At 39.0% G+C, this 18,679-nt stretch overlaps 1 protein-coding gene and 1 long non-coding RNA gene across 4 annotated transcripts in view; one reads left to right on the forward strand and one right to left on the reverse strand.

Annotated features, from left to right (window-relative positions):
• LIN54 (lin-54 DREAM MuvB core complex component) overlaps window positions 1-10,629 on the forward strand; it is an 85,549-nt gene extending 74,920 nt beyond the window's left edge. For all 3 annotated transcript variants that reach the window (XM_020988422.2, XM_020988423.2, XM_020988424.2), the window contains exons 11-13: window positions 1,123-1,260; window positions 4,590-4,792; window positions 7,783-10,629. In XM_020988422.2, the coding sequence (XP_020844081.1) occupies window positions 1,123-1,260; window positions 4,590-4,792; window positions 7,783-7,984 (543 nt within the window). In that variant the 3' untranslated portion in view covers window positions 7,985-10,629. The remainder of the gene's footprint in view (window positions 1-1,122; window positions 1,261-4,589; window positions 4,793-7,782) is intronic.
• The window catches only part of LOC110209656 (uncharacterized), a 53,070-nt gene that overhangs the window by 20,479 nt on the left and 13,912 nt on the right, over window positions 1-18,679 (reverse strand). Inside the window, exon 2 of the long non-coding RNA XR_013484025.1 lies at window positions 6,557-6,714. This is a non-coding gene — a long non-coding RNA (uncharacterized LOC110209656). The remainder of the gene's footprint in view (window positions 1-6,556; window positions 6,715-18,679) is intronic.

The raw sequence follows: 18,679 nt of genomic DNA on the forward strand, positions 1-18,679 counted from the left end.
TAAGCATGTATCAGTAAAGAATACTGGAGATGTCTGCATGTTAAATAATCAGTTTAACTAAACCTTTAAGTTATACTATAGTTTTGAGGTTCAGAATTTTATTAGAAGATAAATTTCAGATGACATTGTGATGTGGAAGGAGATATTATTCTATAATTTTTGAAACCACAGCTACTGCAGCATTTTAAAATAAATATGTATTGACAAACTTATTTTTCCATTGCATGTCCTAGTGTGTCCCTTACTCCTCCCCCCTTCCAAGGAACCATCCCTTATAACAGGGCTGGGGAACCTGCAGCCTCGAGGCCACATGTGACCCTCTAGGTCCTCAAGTACAGCCTTTTGACCCAGTCCAAGTGTTACCCAACAAATCCTTTTATGTGAAGTTTGGATTCAGTCAAAGGGCTGCACTTGAGGACCTAGAAGGCCCATGTGGCCTTGAGGCCACAGATTCCCCTCCCCTGTCTTATAGTAAAGAGTACAGCAGGAGAAAGAAACATTCCCTAAATTAGCCAATATATTGTCAAAGCCTGACGCTGTGTTCTGTGTTCCACGTGGCCCTCCCCCCCTCTGCATCATCAAAGGGGAGGGGAATGCCTTTTCATCTCTCTTCTTGTGGCCAAGCGTGGTTAATGCCATCTGGTCAGAGTCGGGTTTTATTGTTTCACTGTGCTTTCTTTGTTGTCATCACTGGGTTTATTGTTTCCTGGTTCTGCTTACTTCACTTTGAGTCAGCTCATAGAAATGTTCCCGGGCCTCTCTTTTTCCATCATATTTATCATTTCTTAACAGCATGATGACTAATGTCCCGTTAAGTTTGTGCGCGCGCGCGCGCGTGTGTGTGTGTGTGTGTGTGTGTGTATCAGTTCCCCAACTGATAAGCACCTACTTTGTTTCCACCCCTTTGCTGCTGCACGAAGCACTGTCCTAGATGTTACGTGAGCGTACAGAGCCTTTCTTTTTGTGGGATCTCTGAGACGAAACGGGTGGGCCTTTCAGTCACTTTCTCGCAATGTTTCCAGTTTGCTTCCCAGAGTGGCTGGACTCATCGTACCCAGCTCCATGAACGATGACCGCAGTGTGGTTCCCAGCTCAGTAATGCTTGTTGCTGTCTTTTGATAGGCATGCCTTGACAGAAATCCTGAGGCGTTCAAACCCAAGATAGGGAAAGGAAAGGAGGGAGAGTCTGATCGCCGTCATAGCAAGGGCTGCAACTGTAAACGGTCAGGATGTCTTAAAAATTACTGTGAATGCTATGAGGTAAGCATGTTGTCTTTTTCCATAGATTATTTTAAAGTGAGCACAATTTTCAAAATCTGTTTATAGGAACAGTTTCAACTGATGGCTTTTTATTTTATTTTATTTTATTTATTTATTTATTTTGGGCAGTTGGGGTTAAGTGAATTGCCCAGGGTCACACCGCTAGTAAGTGACAAGTGTTTGGTCGAAGGCTGGATTTGAACTCAGGTCCTCCTGACTTCAGGGCCAGTGCTCTATCCAGTGAACCACCTAACTGCCCCTCAACTGATGTTTGATCTTTTTATCATGGACATTTGAGTGTATTTTGGTCTCTTAAATAGCTAATATAATCAACACTCCAAATACTTTAAGCACTGTGTCTAAAGTTTACTTATCACTACTTGGGTCCGGAATAGTGACATTTCATGCTTAATTCATTTGCAGTTTAACAGCATGACCTTAAGATAAGATCCAGCCTTGAGTTTGAAGAGTTGTGATTTTATAATAGCATTTTGTTGTTAGCTGATGCCCTTTGTGGTACTCATAAATTCATATTCTAGATTCTTAATTAACCGATATTTTTGCAAACTAAAGGAAGGGAAATTTTAAAGGGCTAGCAGATTACTTTAATGTCATCTTTTTCTGAAGTTCCCAATTCTAGTCCAGGACTGTGGGTCAGAGTTGTTTCGGGTGGCCCAGGAATCCTGGTGTAGTTCTGTAAATGAGCAAATGTGGTTTCCATAGGCTGAAAGTCCACGGTTATATATAAAACTGTTTTTCAAATACATGTCAGTCCTGATTAATATAAATGGAGGAGCATCATGATATAATGGATAGAGCTTGGAGTCAGAAAGCCCTGGATTCAAATCATACCTGTTTGCACTTCTACTTAACCTCTGTGAGACACAGTTTCTTCATCTGTAAATTGGGAGTAATAATTTCATCTACCTCACAGAGTTATTAAAGCAGCTATGTAACTGTGAGCTGCTATTATAGTTGTTACCTGAATGTTCTCTTCTTTTTTAATGGGGCTCAGCTAGAAACAGTCCAGTGAAAAGTCACTAACCTGCTATTATTCTTTTACGTTTAATGTTCTTCAGATTACTGCACTTCTTTTTGTAATTGAGAATCAGAGTAGTATTCTGCAAATGGAAAGCATTGTGAGCATACCTCACGAAGTGGACTAAAAAACAGCAAACATGTGGATCTTGCCTTGCCTTTAATTCCTTCCATTAGTATCTCTTTGGGAAAGTTTTCATTCTGCATAGTTGAGAGATGAGGAGTATTTCATGCAGCCACATATTTTTGGAAATGTTCTTAAATGTGTGAGCAGGACTCTGCTGGTGGCTTTGGGCTCCATCTCTGCTGGCAATGATGCTCTGCCTCCAGGAGAGGTAACTTGTGGAATTTTGGAGGATGTTTTGGACTTTGAGTGGTCATGCAGAGACTTGTTGTCTGTGAATTTATAAGGAAAATGAGCTTCTGTTATGTAATTCTAGCCCCTTCATCATATTTTTCCAGGTATCTGGTAGATAACTCAGTTTTTACAACCTGCAGTGACAGGTTGTGTGACTTCTACCACCTTGTTGCCTAATTGGCATCACTTCCTAGGTCCTTGTTTTGTCCCTAATGATTGTTCACTCATGTTTACCTTTTTTGTGTTTCCCTTGACGGCTGTGTTTACACTTCATAGTTTTCCTGCAGCTCTGGCCTTTTTACCAGGAATGCTTGGTAGACCTCTGTTTCATTAAGGTCTATTTTTTCCCATGCAGGATTATACTGAGTTTTGCTGTGTAAGTTATTTTTGTTTGTAAGCCTATGTCTTTTGCCTCTAGAATATGGTATTCTGTGTTCTCTTCTCTTTTAGAGTGGTGGCTGCTAAATCAGGTATTGTGATCCTGTCTGTGGTTCCTCTGTACTTGAATTCTTTCTTTCTGACTACTTGTTGCATTCTTTTCCTTTGACCTGGAAGCTCTGGATTTTGGCTGTTGAAGATCCTGGAAATTTCCATTTGTGGGTTTCTTGCAGGAGGTGAATAGTAGATTCTTTGGATTTCCATTTTGCCTTCTAGTTTTAGGACATCAGGGCAGTTTTCTTTTATGATTTCTTGAAATATGATGTCTAGCCCCTTTTTTTCAGTCATGGCTTTCAGATGGCCCATTGGTTCTGAAATGATCTCTTTATGATCTGTTTTCTAAATGATTTGTTTTAAGCATGAGATAGCTCCTATTTTTTTTTATTAGTATTTTGTCTTTGTTTTAATATTTCTTGTTGTCCCATGGAGTCATTATCTTCTTTTTGGTCCATTCTGATTTTTAGGGAGTTGTTTTCTTCAGTAAGGTTTTCAGGGAGTTTGTTGCGAAGTTCTATACCTCTTATGTCAAGCTGTTAATTTTATTTCCAATTATTTCTTCCTTGAGTCTTATTCATTTTACAGTTTTTTTCTTCTAGCACTCTCATTTCATTTATAAAGTAATTTTAAACTCCTTTTTTCTTAAACTCATGCTTCATACTCTTCCAGGAATTCTTGTTGCACCTGTACTCAAGCTGTGTTTCTCTTTGAGGCTTTGCTTATAGATGTTTTGGAGTCATTCTCTTTTTCTGAGATTGTATCTTGAGCATTCACGTCGGCATAATAGCTGTTGATGGTGGAATTCTGTTTCTGTTTGCTCACTTTTCCAGCCTGATTCCTAAAATCAGACTTGGGCTGTGCCAAATTCTGAAAGTTATGTCTGGCCCTGCTGCCACTTTCCTGGGGTATTGAATGTTGTGTTATTCCAGGATCTCAGGGACAGCTTAGGTTGGGGACCTGCAGATTTTCTGTTTCCTCGGAGTGGTCTGATCCAGGGCCAAATTTGATTGCTTCCCACTGATCTGAGCTCTGCGTATTCCTGGGTTTGAGTCTGAGCCACACTTGTGTGGGCTCGCCCTGTTTGGAGTTCCAGCAGACTAGTAGCTATTAATGGCGTACGGGAAGACTGCTGGTTCAGAGGGACAGAACTTTGGTTTGTGATTCCTGCCCTAGATATTCTGCTGGAGGCTTCAGCCCGGGCTGGGGGTTGGAGCTGAGACCCCCCCTCGGCTCCTGCAGTCAGAACCACATAGGCGCTGCTTCCTTCTAAACTTGCTTCTTGCTCAGGAGACAGCCCAGGGCCCACAAGGCCTTCTCCCTTGGAATGTCCCCTTTGGGTGTAGGACCCCTCCTTGCTTAGTGATCTGTGTAATGTTGTTAGCTACTGCCCTTTCCTTAACCCTGCACCAGTTTAGGCTGCTCCCCTCCTGGGCTTGGGACTCCTTGCTGTCCTGGCACACGGCCAGGATCCTTAAGCTTTCCTCACTTGATCTTGTAGGCAAAGATAATGTGCTCCTCAATATGCAAATGCGTCGGATGTAAGAACTTTGAGGAGAGCCCAGAACGCAAGACCCTGATGCACCTGGCCGACGCGGCTGAGGTGAGGGTGCAGCAGCAGACGGCGGCAAAGACCAAGCTGTCCTCCCAGATCTCAGACCTGCTCACCAGACCGGCGCCTGCCTGGACCGGCGGAGGGGGGAAGTAAGTCACTTTGTGCAGACGTGTGAGCCTCCCGCCAGCCGTGGCGGGTAGACGCGGCTGTTGTCCCCAGGGTACAGCTGGGGCGCTGAAGCACACAGAGGGACAGTAGCCGTTGAACGTACGTTTACTGGCTGACGCCTTTTCTGATGGTATTTCTGTTCTGAACATCCGTCTAGTATAGTGCCTGGCACACAGCAAACGCCTAGTAAGTGATTGTTGACTGACTGGTCATCCCATTCCTCTTCATAATTATGGCCGTTAATTGGTATTTCCCTCTTATCATATTCCTCTAATTTTTTGTCTCAGCCTCCCACCCCCGTCACAAAGAAGAATAAGCATTAGGCTGGGCCTTGGCCCTCTCTTCCTTCCTCCTCCTCTGTGGCATCCCAGTGGCAGCTGGTGGCGGTGTCTGCTTTCAGAGCCGAGAGCACACTGGCTGCATTCTCATCATGCATGCAGGGAACATCCCAAGCACACCACGATAGTAGAAATGATCCCATTTTTCCTTGTACTTGGTACGTACTCGAGGGAGTGGCACAGACTTTTGGGGGTGAGGTGTGACAAACATTTTGTACCAGCTGTTCTGACTGTTACACTGTGCCTACTTAAGGCTGACTAAAATGATTCTCAACGGATAATCCTGGCAGGGTGCAGGGGGATAGAGCAGATCTTCTACAACTTTCTGGTGTCGTAGACCCCTTGGTCAATCTAGTGAAACCTGTGGACCCCTTCTCAGAGTCATGTTTTTAAATGTATCAAATGAAATACATAGGATTACCAAAGAAACTAATTATTTTGAAGAAAAGAAAAAGTCATTTTTTCCCCCATCCAAGTTCATGGATTCTTGAGAACCCTTGCATTCGAGGCTCATCCCTGACCCCCAGAGGGGGAAGACCTCTGGCCAGCCAAGTTCTGGATGCTCAGAGCTTACATGGGCCACACTTTAAATTTGTTTATGAATATTTTGTGCCCTAGCATATGGCTAGTTTTTGAAAAAGGTGCCAGTCGTCGGTATACATTTATTTCTATTGTCCTAACTTTTCTAAAATTCTACTCAGGTCCTTATCTTCTTTCTTGTTGATTTCTCAATTATATTTGTCTAGATCTGACAAACTGCAGTACCTGTTTCTGTTAAGAACAAACATTTTAAAAACAGGAATAAATATGTCTTTCCATTCATATAGCCACATCCCTAGTTCAGGCTCTCAACACTTCCCGCTTTGATTATTGAAAAAGTCTCCCAGCCTCCAGTCTGTCCCTGCTCCAGTCCTTCTGCTTTGCTTTGAAAGCATAGATCTGACTGTGTCACACACACTGCCCTCCCACCCCTACCCCAGGGTGCTCCAGCCTCTCCCTATCTACCTCAAGTATAATTTCTCTGTTTGACATTCGAAGCTTTTAATAACCTGGTTCATTCCTGCCACTACTGGGCATAAACCCCAAAGAGATTTTTTAAAAGATAGAAAGGACCAGTGTCTAGAAAGATATTTATAGTATCATTTTTTTAATGTAACAAAGAATGTAAAAAAAGTGAGTGTCCATTAGTCGGGGAATCACTGAACAAATTATAATGTGTGAATGTAATTGAATATTATTATATGGCAAGAAATATGAAAGGAGCAGATTCATAGGAATCGGGGAAGGTATCTGGGAACTGATAATGAAGTGAGCTGAACCAGGAGAACAGTTTATGCAGTGACTTTAGCACTAAAAAGAAAGACAGATTGGGAAGGCTTATGGACTCTGATTAACGTCATGACTCACAGTGCCTCTAGAAGACCAGCGATGGACCAGGCTTCCCACCTCCTCCCAGAGAGGCCGGGGGCTACAGACGTGGTCAGGGACTCATTGTACTTGCCTTTGCTCATTGGCTAGAAGGGAGGGCTTTTTTGTGGGGGAGAGGGACTCGGTCATGGTGATACCTAAAAAAGAAAAAAATTAAAAGCATAAATGAAATGTTTCAAAAACACAGAAGAGAGCAAAAGGGAGTTCAGAGGAAGACCCACACCAGCAGGACAGCTTTGGAACGACTGAATATGAAGAAATGAGCAAGTTGATGTATTGATCGGGTTATGTTTCTAACAAAACATTTCATTGCCCACAGTTATAATATGAAACTTCTGCATTACCAGTACTTGATTAAGACTTCCATTAGGACAAACTGCATTAAACCTCACTTAATGTTACCGTTTTCCCATGACAAGTCTTCGTGGCGTCTCTCCCACTGCCCTGCCAGGCCTGTTGGCTTTGAAGGATGGATTGGGCTCTGTTGCTTTTCAGCAGGTAGTCTGTATTTGAGGATTGGGGTTATGTATCGCTTCTTGGTCAGTCGATAAACACGAAGCTCCTCCTGCGTGCCACGCACTGTACTAAGTAGCAGGTCCCCTGTATCGAGCCTTAAGAGGAGCTTGGGAACAGATCAGCATGTGCCTGAATGTGATGGTGTATACTTTACGAAAACTGGAGGCCGGTGTTTAACAAAGCCTGGAACTTGTAATTCGTAAAGAAAAGACATTGAAACATGTAGAACTCTTCTCACTTTCAGATATTTTGCCAAAAAGAAGGTGTTACACTCCTAAATGTTTTCTTTATCTTAAAATTTAAATGACTTTTTCCCTGTGAGAATTTTTCATTTGTTCAACAAATATTTGTTTTAAGTACCTACCGTCTCTCTCCACCAGCCTTCCCTCCAAACCTGGTAATTCTTCAAGATAGAACCTGTAACATATTTATCGTTTATGGCCTCGGGCCTTGCAGAGAATAGCAGTTAAAGAATCAGTTGATCATACATGAGTCACCAGTTTTCATCTGTGAACTGTTAGGTTCTTGCGCTGAACATAATTTGATTTTTGATTCTCAAGTCATTTCAGAAGCATTGTTTTCTCGACGTGAAGAAGTGCAGTTTTTTTAATTAAAAGAAAATTTCAGTCAGGTGTTAGGCCAAGCACATTGTGTGTCATTAGCGATTGATTTGTTTGTTGCCATTTCAGGTTGCCATTTACATTTGTGACCAAGGAAGTAGCGGAAGCCACGTGTAACTGTCTTCTTGCCCAGGCTGAGCAGGCGGACAAGAAGGGCAAGTCGAAAGCAGCCGCTGAGCGGATGATCCTGGAGGAGTTCGGACGGTGCTTAATGAGAGTCATCAACTCTGCGGGGAAGGCCAAGAGTGACCCTTGTGCCATGAATTGCTAAGTCTTGCACAGAAACTGAGAAATGAACAGTGAGGAACACTTAAGGCAAGGGACGCTCGGAGACAAGAGCGTGGCTGCACTGGGAATTCAGTGCTTGTTTTAAAAAGAGCTAGGATTCATAATACTGAAAAAGAAGACATTTTTAATGAGGAATTAGTTCTTTTAAATTAGGTAAATCTACTTAGAACTCTCTGAATTTGAATTTTTCTTGTGTTGTTTTGCTTTTGAATTTATTGGCTTAAGTTTCTTAGAATGAGATTGTCTGCCATTTTGATTCTTTTACCTGAAGAGCATTTATAAATTATCTGTTATTTATGGTGGAAAGCCTTGCATTACTTTATTCAAGTGGAAGCTGAAGAAATATTGGTGAGAAACATTTACTGGGTCAAAGGCTTGATCTTGGAAAATACATGTGAACTAATTCTGGAGAAAAACACTCAAGAAATATTTTGTTACAGAAATGTCAGTGCTACCTTTTAAAAATTAACTCTGTAGGATGAAAAGTGGAGTAATGCCCTGTTGCCACATTTTAAGTGTGAGAAGGATACTAATTCACAGGCACAGCTTTTAAAATGAAGATTATTTTGTTTTTAAAAAGATCTTATAATGTATTAATAAAAACCGTAAGCTAAATAGCCGAGGACGGGTAATATATTTCTGTATAATGGGACTGATTAACAAGTGCTCTGGGATTTCTCTGGTTTCTTTTTCAAAGTGGTGGTATGGATTTAGAGCAAGAATAAACGGCCAGAAAGCTTCCTAGATGTTACAGTGGAAATACTAGGGATGTGATTAAAGGTAAACATCTGTTAATGTCACAGAGTAGTCATTAACATGTATTTATCAAGTATATCATTTGTTGAGGGTTCGACAGACCTAAAAGCCACGAGAGCTGGTGAAATCTGATCATTTGTTTTTTTCTCTGTGGAAAGAGAACTTTTTGAACACTGATCTGTGAATCTGATTTGATTTACAGAAGTGTGCCTCACAACAAAGTTACCACAATTTTGCTTCTTTTAAAAAACAAATTTAATATGACATGTTTTTATCAAAGATGTTATAATGTATTGGTAAAGAATTGGAATTATCCAAACCAAATCAATCATCAGGAGATGGTAGTATGATGCTTGAAGGTCTGATTTATTTTCACAGAATTACTAAAAACATGAAAATCATTTTCTGTAACTCAAAACCTTTTTTATTTAAGGATCTGATTCAGTAGAACTCTTAGATTTTATGAAAAAGAAATAACCATGTTGGAATTCAGCCATTTTTTTTAGATAACTTACCTCCTCGGTAATGATTACATGTACATGATTGTTCTATTTCCCACAATGGCATTTGTAGCATGTGTGAAGTGCATACGTATATGTGAGCATGTCCACTCAACAGGTAGAAGATAGACATTAAATAATCCTTAAGGGGAAAATCCGTTATTCATTAAAGTATCTTCTTTTTCTTATTTGGACTTTCAAAGTAACAGTGCAGTGACTTTAAATGTAGATAGTACAGCCATTCTTAGCACATTGAAATAGTATGTTCAATTAAAAGTTGTATAAATGTAAATTAGTGTAAGTGGATAAAATAATACCTAATCAAGTTATTTTTTGAAAGATTACAGTAATTTTTTGTCTACAACTAAACTTCTGTGTTCATTTTGTACATATTCCGTGTTTAATTCTAATTGCACCTTTGTGATGTGTATTTATATATACTGTATGCAGAAAATGTTTGTGAAATTTGGTTTATAATTGTAGATTTATGTATGATGGCATTGTTAAGAATGTTTTTCTTCTAAAGAGTTGAAGGTGCAATCAATTGCTTTTAGTTTCTCTGGTTTTTCAACAAGCTATCAAAAGTATTAAGATTTTTTTTCCTTCCCATATAGTACTTTCTAAATGTTTTCCTTTTGTATTTAGCCATTTGCATCAAATCGCTCAACAAGGTTAATAATCACATTCATTCAGTTATTTTAAAAGAATATTTGGGGTGGGCTGGGTATATCATTTTCTAGTTCTATTTACATCCAAAAGTAGAAAAGAATAAATTTATATTTACTAGAGCTATTCAGAAAATACACTTTTCTATATTGTAAAAACAAAGCAGCAAGATAAATCATAAGGAAAAATAAACATTTATACTATTCTGTAAAAAAAAATTTTGATTTTGCATTTTTCTTTAGTTTCTTTTAAAATACTGTATTTTTATTATATCTGGCAGCTTAATAACTAAGACAGCTTTAAAATATGTAGCTGACATTCATTAAAAGTAAAATTAGCTTTTACTTTTTAAAGGAGCCCACAGGTCAAAATTTGTCACTTTACTTCATTCCTTAAATCTTATTGATTGTGAAAATGATGGTCATTGTCTTTAAATTTTTATTTTCAACAAAAGTTTGCAATTTTAGTGTTTTCTAAATTGTGATAGCCTTATAATAAGTACTTTTTCTTGGTGCCCTTTTCTCTCATGAGTTTCAGTACCTTCTTAATATCTTTATGATGAAAAAGTTAAAAGAATTAAAATTTTTTTACCTTTAACATACCAGAGGCTACAAAAGACAAATCACTGCTAAAGCTTGCATTCTTAAGAGTTATTTATATTCGCTAAATATACAGTTTCCTAATAAATTTTATCATGTTTCCTGAACCTTTTCTTCCAATTTCCTTAATTAAGGGAACAATCTGCAGTTTTGGTTGGGACGATAGATAGTGGTTCAGTTGATTTTGAGGTATGTATAATAAGCATATGGGGTATTTTTAAGCACCTAAAATTTCCCCTGAACCGTGTATTTTATTAAAAGACTTAACCTTTTAGAGTGTCATTGCATAATACCATTAAATGCATTTGATAGCAGCACCATTCTGTAAATCTTAATTTGGAGCTGAAACATTAAGCGCATCATAATGACTCAATGAAACGTAGCTTGGCGTGGTGGAGAGAGGCTGGTCTTAGGCTCAGTGAAGACCTGGGCCCAAGTCCTTAAGATTTTTACAGTGATAATAACCCCTTTTTATTTTTTCCTTGTAACAAATATACATAGTCAAGCAAAACAAATTCCCACATTGGCCATGTCCAAAAAATTGCTATCTCAGTCTACACCTGGTTTCTCCATGAGCTCACTGGAATGATGATTGGTGATTGCGTTGGAGTTCTTTAAGTTTTTCAAAATTGTTTGTCACGATGATGTGGTTTTTATTGTATAAATTGTTCTCCTGGGCCTGCTTGCTTCACTCGGCATTAGTTCACACAGGTCCTCCCAGGTCTTTCTAAAACTATCCCTCTTGTTATTTCTTAAGTACGGTGATGTTGCATTGCATTCGTGTGGCATCGTTTGTTCAGCTATTCCCCAGTTGATGGGCACCCCCCCAGTTTCCAGTTGAGTACCCTATTCTCTGCCACCAGGAAAAAAGCTGATGGAAACATTTTTTAATATATGAGTGAGGCACACCCCCACTAGTGCTATCACTGGATCAGATAGTATGCACAGCTTAATAACTTGTGGGGCTTCGAGCCATATTGTTTTCCAGAATGGCCAGGCCAGTTCACCTGCATTAACGACACATTAATATACCTGTTTTCCCATAGGCCTTCCAGCCTTTGTCATTTATTCTGTTTGCCAGCTCTGCCGGTCTGGCTGTAAGTTGAAGCCCAGAGTTTGATCTTCATCTTTCTGTTATTGATTTGAAAAATCTTTTTTTTAAACGTGGCTTATTGATAGTTTGGATTTCTTCCTCTGGAAAACTACCTGTGCTTGTGCTTTTATACATTTATTGATTGGGGAATGGCTCTTGTTCTTATAAATTTGAGTCAATTCCCTACATATCTTGGAAAGAAGACCTTTATCAGAGAAACTTGCTGCAGAGACTTTTTTTCCCCTTGAGTTACCTACTTCCCCTCTAATTTGAGCTGCAATGGTTTTGTTTGTGCACTTTCTAGTTTTTTTCCTCTGGCCTATCTTGTCTTCCATGATCCTTTCTATCCCACTTGGTAATGACCCTTTTAATAATTGTGCTACAAAAATCATTGAGTAAAGAATGACTTATCATGCTATCATACGGTTTTGTCAGAAAAAAAAAGCCCAGCACTTGAGTCATTCTTTGTTTATTCTATAAATTAGCACATAGTTGCAACTGTAACCTAAATTTTGTTAAATATAAAATAAAGTAAATTTATTTTCATAACTTTAGTTTCATTTTTTCAAAGATTAAGTCCCAATCAAACTTTTTTTTCACTATTTCCCCTGCTAATACAGGTCCCCATTTTAGATAGATTCATTTATGTAGTCTTTTCCTGATAACCAATTACCCTTGGACTGTGAAGACCTCCAAGAATAAATCTCAAGGTTAAGATTTGAATTTAGGTCTCTTCATTTTGAGACCAGTACAGTTTTCACTACAACATTCTAAACCTTTTCTTGAAATAAAAGAATGGCCAAACCAGAGGTAGGGTTATGCCTGTTTAGAGAGTGTGCTGTCTTAGCAAGCATTTTAATAGGGGCTGGCCTACGGATGACTTACTGAATTCCTTTCCAACAAGAATGTTCTCATGTTTAAAAACACAACAGCACGAAATTGTTTTGATTCCAATGATAGCTGTACGTTTTGTTGATGGCATAGGAAGAAGTGAGATAAAGGAAATAGAGCCAATTCGATGTAAAAGGGAAACTGAGGTAGACTAGGTGTACAATTTTCTATTCACATTCAAAATATGAAAGGTTAAATTTGTAGTTAGATTTTGTTTATACTGGATTCATTGGTATAAGGAATTCCCTTGGCATGAACTCTCCCTACCAGTAGGGCTCAGTACCTACCTGCTCAGAAATGTATTGTCTGCAGCACCAAGAATTTAATTGACATGCCTGGGGTAACACAGTATGTGGCAGAGTCAGCACTGGAACCCACATCTAAGACTAGCATCTCCATACACCACACTATCGATTTACTACATAACGTACGAATAATATACTTCTTCCTGATAAAAAAAGCAGCAAGATCGATAATAGTTCATTGCTCAACACAACCAATTTATAGATGGGATACTAGAAAGCACATTGAAGTTATGTATGTAGAAGCTAGGAATAAAATTTTCTCTAGCTCATTTTTTCCTCTAGCTGAGATACTTAATTTCCTCTTTCTTTTTTCATTGTTTTAAATGTGTTATTAATGTTTTGATTTTTATGTCACAGTTGATTCCCAATAACACACCCTCCATAGAATCCTCCCTTTTAACAAAGAAAAACCATTAGACAAAACCAGCTGGCATTACAACAATGCCTAACAGTGCCTTCCCAGAGGATTTTTGATGAGAATAAATGTAGCGACCAATCTTGGTTCCAGAAGACCAATAATAAAACACTCTACCCTCCTTTGAATAGATACTGTGAGACATTGTTTAGGCACTCTAACCAATGCACATCTACTTTGTTTCTGAGTTTGGGGTTTTTTGCTACAAAAAATGCTATGAATATTTTGAGATCTCTGTCATTGACCTCCATCAATAGGCTAATATAACTAACATTAAGATCATTGGATTAAAGGGTGTGAGCATTTTCATGATTTTTCCTTGAATAATTATGTTGTTTTTGAGAAAGGACTAGTATGGCTGACTGCTGACAGCCCTTCTGATGTGAACTACTGATGTCTTTTATTATCTTTTGCCAATTTGGTGAATGCAGAATGAAACCTGAGAGGTATATTGATCTGCATTTTTCTTATGAATAGCGATTTGGGGTGTTTTCATATGGTTGGTAGTTTGCATTTCTTGTTTCTCCAACACAGCTATTTCAGAGAGGGGTGGGATGGGAGAATGAACAATTCTTTGGAACAGAAGTATTTTTAATTTAATTTAATTTTTTAAAGTTACATTTTAAGGTTTGAACTGTCTCCCTTCCTTCCTCCCCCACATTAGAGAAAACCACCATTTCACACACACACATATATATGCAAAACCATACTATACATAACTTTCATTTATCAGTTCTTTCTCTGGAGGTAAGTAGCATCTTTCTTCATAGGTCCTTTGTAGTTGATTTGAATATTTATAATGCTCAGAATAACTTAGCTGTTCACAGTTGTTCTTTGAACAATATTGGTGTAACCATATGTACAATGTTCTCTTGGTTCTGTTCTTTTCATTCTGCATTATTTCATGCAAGTCTTTCCATGTTTTTCTAAAATCAACCAGCTCATCATTTCTTACAGCACAATAGTATTCCATTACATTTCATATACCACAACTTGTGCTATTCCCCAGTTGGGGGGGCATCCCCTTAATTTCCAGTTCTTTGCTACCTCCAAGGGAGCTGCTATCCATATTTTAGAACATATAGATTCTTTTTCTTTTTTGCTAATCACCTTGGGAAACAGACCTAATAGTGGTATTGCTGGGTCAAAGGGGATGTACCAGTGGTGGGGAACTTCTGGTCTCAGTCAAAGGGCCACACTTGGGAACCTAGAGGCCCACCCCTGGTATACACAGTGTAATTTCACAGTGCTGTCCAGAAAGGTTGAATCACAACCATTCTGGAGAGCAATCTGGAACTATTCCCAAAGGGCAATCAAACTGTGCATACCCTTTGATCCAGCAGTGCCACTACCAGGTTTGTATCCAAAGAGATCACAGAAAAGGGAAAAGGACCTACATGTACAAAAAATATCTATAGCAGCTCTCTTTGTAATCGCAAAGAATTGGAAATTGAAGGGATGCCCATTAATTGGAGAATGGTTGAACAAGTTGCGGTATATGAATGTAATCTACAACTACTGTTCTATAACAAATGATGAACAGGTGGATTTCAAAAAAACCTGGAAAGACTTACATGAACTGATGCTGAGTGAAGTGAGCAGAACCAGGAGAACATCGTACACAGTAACAGCAATATTGTGCCGCGATCAACTATGATTGACTTTGCTCTTCTCAACAACACAAGGATCCAAGACCATTCCAAAGGACTCATGAGGAAAAATGCTATTCACATCCAGAGAAAGAACTGATGGAGTCTGAATGCAGATCAAAGCATACTATTTTTCACTTTTTTTTTTGTAGTTCTTTTGGCCTGTTTCTTCTTTTATGACATGACCAATATGGAAATATGTTTTACATGATTGCACTACCTATATAACATCTCTCAAATCTGATTCCTTCTTTCTAGTCTTGTGTCTACCTGTTTAGTTCAGGCCCTCATCACTTCTTGCCCAGACAACTGCAGTTGCCTCCTAATTGGTCTCTTGCCTCAAGTTTCTTTCATTTCAGTCCATTTTCCAAATAGCTGTCAAAATGGTTTTCCTAAGTTGCAGGTGATCTAACCGTGTCACTCCTCTTTTCACAATCTTGCGGCTCCCTATTTCTTGTGGAATCAAATATCAACTCCTGTTCTTTGCATTTTTCCCTTATCATTTGTCTATTTTAATGAAATTCCATCCTTCCTCTGAATCTGAATTATAACTCCAGTTCTCTCTGAGCTATATGCCACTCATATCCCCAATTCTTCTGCCAACGGAAATAATGACCTATGACTCCAGCTTACAAAGTTTGTCCCAGACTCTTCCTATCAGCCCTTCCTGCCTCTATAGTAGTATCTACAGAGTGGACCGATGATGCTACCAGAGTATGTTCCTTTTCTGCTAGTGGGACCCAACTCTTTCTCTTCCCTTTGTGATCCACCCGCAATATTCTGTTTTCAGAATCCAACGGCCAGAAGAGAAATTGAAAGCGTTTTGTTCACCTTTGCTCTCCAGCACTGACTAGTCTTTCACTGGACCCCACCTTCTGCAATCTCTTTTCCTTGCCTAACAGCAATTTCTTTGTATTATTCCCTCAACAATAATTTTTGTTGTTGTTGTTTCAGTTGTGTTTGACTATTTGTGACCTAATTTGGGATTTTCTTAGCAAAGACAGTGTCATTTTCTTCTCTGGCTCATTTTACAGATGGGTAAGTTGAGGCAAACACCATCCCAAGGATGGTGAAGGCATTGCAACAAATTCTTCAAGTTCACTTGAAATGATAATGACAAGCAATCTCTAGAATAATCTAGAAGAGTGAATCTAAGAATTAAGTGAAAATTACAAGGAATAAGGTCAGAAATCAGAGTTTCTAAGAAATAAATTAAGTCCTACTGGAGAAAGGAGAACTGAGAAGAAAGGATAGAAACATTCTTGAAAACTTGTAACTTCATTAAAAAAAAGATAATAACATACTTGTCATGCAGAGGCACAAGGAAAATTAATTGATACTTTAAAAAACCATGAAGACTGGAAGAATATACAACAGCATTACAAAACAAGAATAGTAAACTTGAAAATAAGATGAGACAAGAAAAATCTAAGAACTATAAACACTTCCCCTTGCAAATCATAATGAATACTTGAACACTGCAATTCAACAAATCATACAGGAAAGTTGCCCAGAAAGATTGGAAGTAGATGGCAAAATAGAGCTCCATGGAATCCATAAGAACGTCAACAGAAAGAAACACCTGGTTTAGCTCACTGCAAAACATCAGGCAAATTTCAGAATTATGTCATGAAATATACATTTTTAGGGAACAAGGGAAAAAAACTATTTTTTAAGAACAACCAATCTGAATAACACAGTCTGTATAAGAAATCAAAGGGAAATTGTGATATTCTGAAAAAGAAAGACAATCAGTTGGCACTCACAAAATAACTATATCCTGCAATACTGAGCCTAAGCACCAAAGAAGAAAATTGGAAATTCATGCAAAGAAAAGAATTTGTGTCATTTCATTAAAAGAACCCAAAGGTAAGGAGGGCATTCACCATTGAAACGAACCCAAAAGAAGAAAGTTAAACACAGTCATAGAGCAATAAAGGACCTAGAACTGTTTTCATGTGGCCAATGTAAGATAAGAACTTAAGTGTGGGGTGGAGGGATTCCTTTTGAAAAAAATGTCTCTAATTACAAAGTGACAACATGTGAATTGTTTGGAAGACGCTGAGAAGGCAAAGAAAGTAATAATGGGTTAAAAATCTAAGAAACAAAAGACCCAAGGGGGAAATCAGGATGAGACCAGGAGAAAAAAGAGTATATCTCAACTACAGCAAAATCTCCTTTCCTTATTATTGTTGTTCAGCTAGGTGGTGTAATGGATAGAGCGTTGGGCCTGAAGTCAGGAAGACCTGAGTTCAAATCAGATCTTGGACACTTACTAGGTATATGACCCTGGGCAAGTCACTCTCCTCATCTGTAAAGTAGGGATAACAATAGCATATACTTCCTATGGTTTGGTTGTTGTTGAGTTGTGTCCAACTCTTCATGATCCCATGGACCATAGCACACCAGGCCCTTCTATCCTCCACTATCTCCTGACGTCTGTCCAAGCTCATGTTCGTGGCTTCCACAATACTATCTATCCATTTCATCCTCTGCGGTCTCCTTTCCTTTTGCCTTCAAACTTTCCCAACATCAGAGTCTTTCCCACTAACTCCTGTCTTCTCATTATGTGGCCAGGGTATTTAAACTTCAGTTTCAGTATTTAATCTTCCAATGAATAATCTGAATTAATTTATTTAAGTATGGACTGATTTGATCTCCTTGATGTCCAGGGGACTCTCAAAAGTCCTCTCCAGCACCATAATTTGAAAGGGTCAATTCTGTGGCACTCATCTTTCCTTATCGTCCAGCTCTCACAGTCATACATCGCTACTGGAAAAACCATAGCTTTGACTATCTGGACCTTTGTGGGCAAGTTGCTATCTCTACCTTTCAGCATGCTGTCTGGATTTGCCATGGCTTTCCTTCCAAGGAACAAGGGTCTTTTAACTTCATGGCTGCAGTTACTGTCTGCAGTGGTCTTTGAGCCCAAGAATATAAAAACTGACAGTGCTTCCATTTCTTCTCCCTCAATTTGCCAGGAAGGGATGGGACCAGTTGCTATGGTCTTAATTTTATTTGATGTTAAGCTTCAAGCCAGCTTTTACACTCTCCTCTTTCATCGTCATCAAGAGGCTTCTTAATTCTTCTTCACTTTCCTCCATCTCAGTAGTTTCATCGGAGATTGTTGGTATTTCTCCTAGCAACCTTAATTCCAGAGGAAAAGAAATGAGGAGAAAAAAAATCAAAATTGATCAACAAAGCAAAAAGTCTGAATTATGTGCAATATACCACACCTGTAGACCTCCCATCACTGCAAAGAAGTGAAGGTGGAAATGTCTTTCCAGCCGTGCTGGTTGTTTGTAATTTCGCAGCATTCACTTTTGATTTCTTCTGGCTCTTCTTTCCATTTCTATTGTCATAGTCATCATGTATGTTGTTTCCTTGGCTCTGCTCAGTTCAGTCTGCATCAGCCCATGTAGATCTTTCCAGGCTTCTCTGTATTCAATGCATTTGTCATTTCTTACTGCCCAGTAAGAAATTCTGTTCCATTGCACAGTAATTCCATTCCATTGCTGTGCCACAATTGATTTAACTAATGAGCCCTTCAATGTCAAATCTCATGGCCTTTTTGAGCTCCTTTGCTTAGCTTTTCAAGCCCTTCACGACCTTGCCCAACCTATCTTTTCAGTCCCTTTGAATATTACTCCTCTTCCAGCACTCTGAGATCCAGCCCAAGTGGCTGTCAGCCAGACTGTCTGTTCTTACAGGAAATGCCATCTCCTGCCTCCAGGCCTTTGCACTGGCTGTCCCCCATGCCTGGAGTGTACTCCCTCCTCATTTTCACTTCTTAGAATCTTTTTT

This window comes from Phascolarctos cinereus, unplaced genomic scaffold (genome assembly GCF_003287225.1).
Source record: "Phascolarctos cinereus isolate Bilbo 61053 unplaced genomic scaffold, phaCin_HiC Scaffold_9;HRSCAF=440, whole genome shotgun sequence".
NCBI classification, from domain to species: Eukaryota; Metazoa; Chordata; class Mammalia; order Diprotodontia; family Phascolarctidae; genus Phascolarctos; species Phascolarctos cinereus.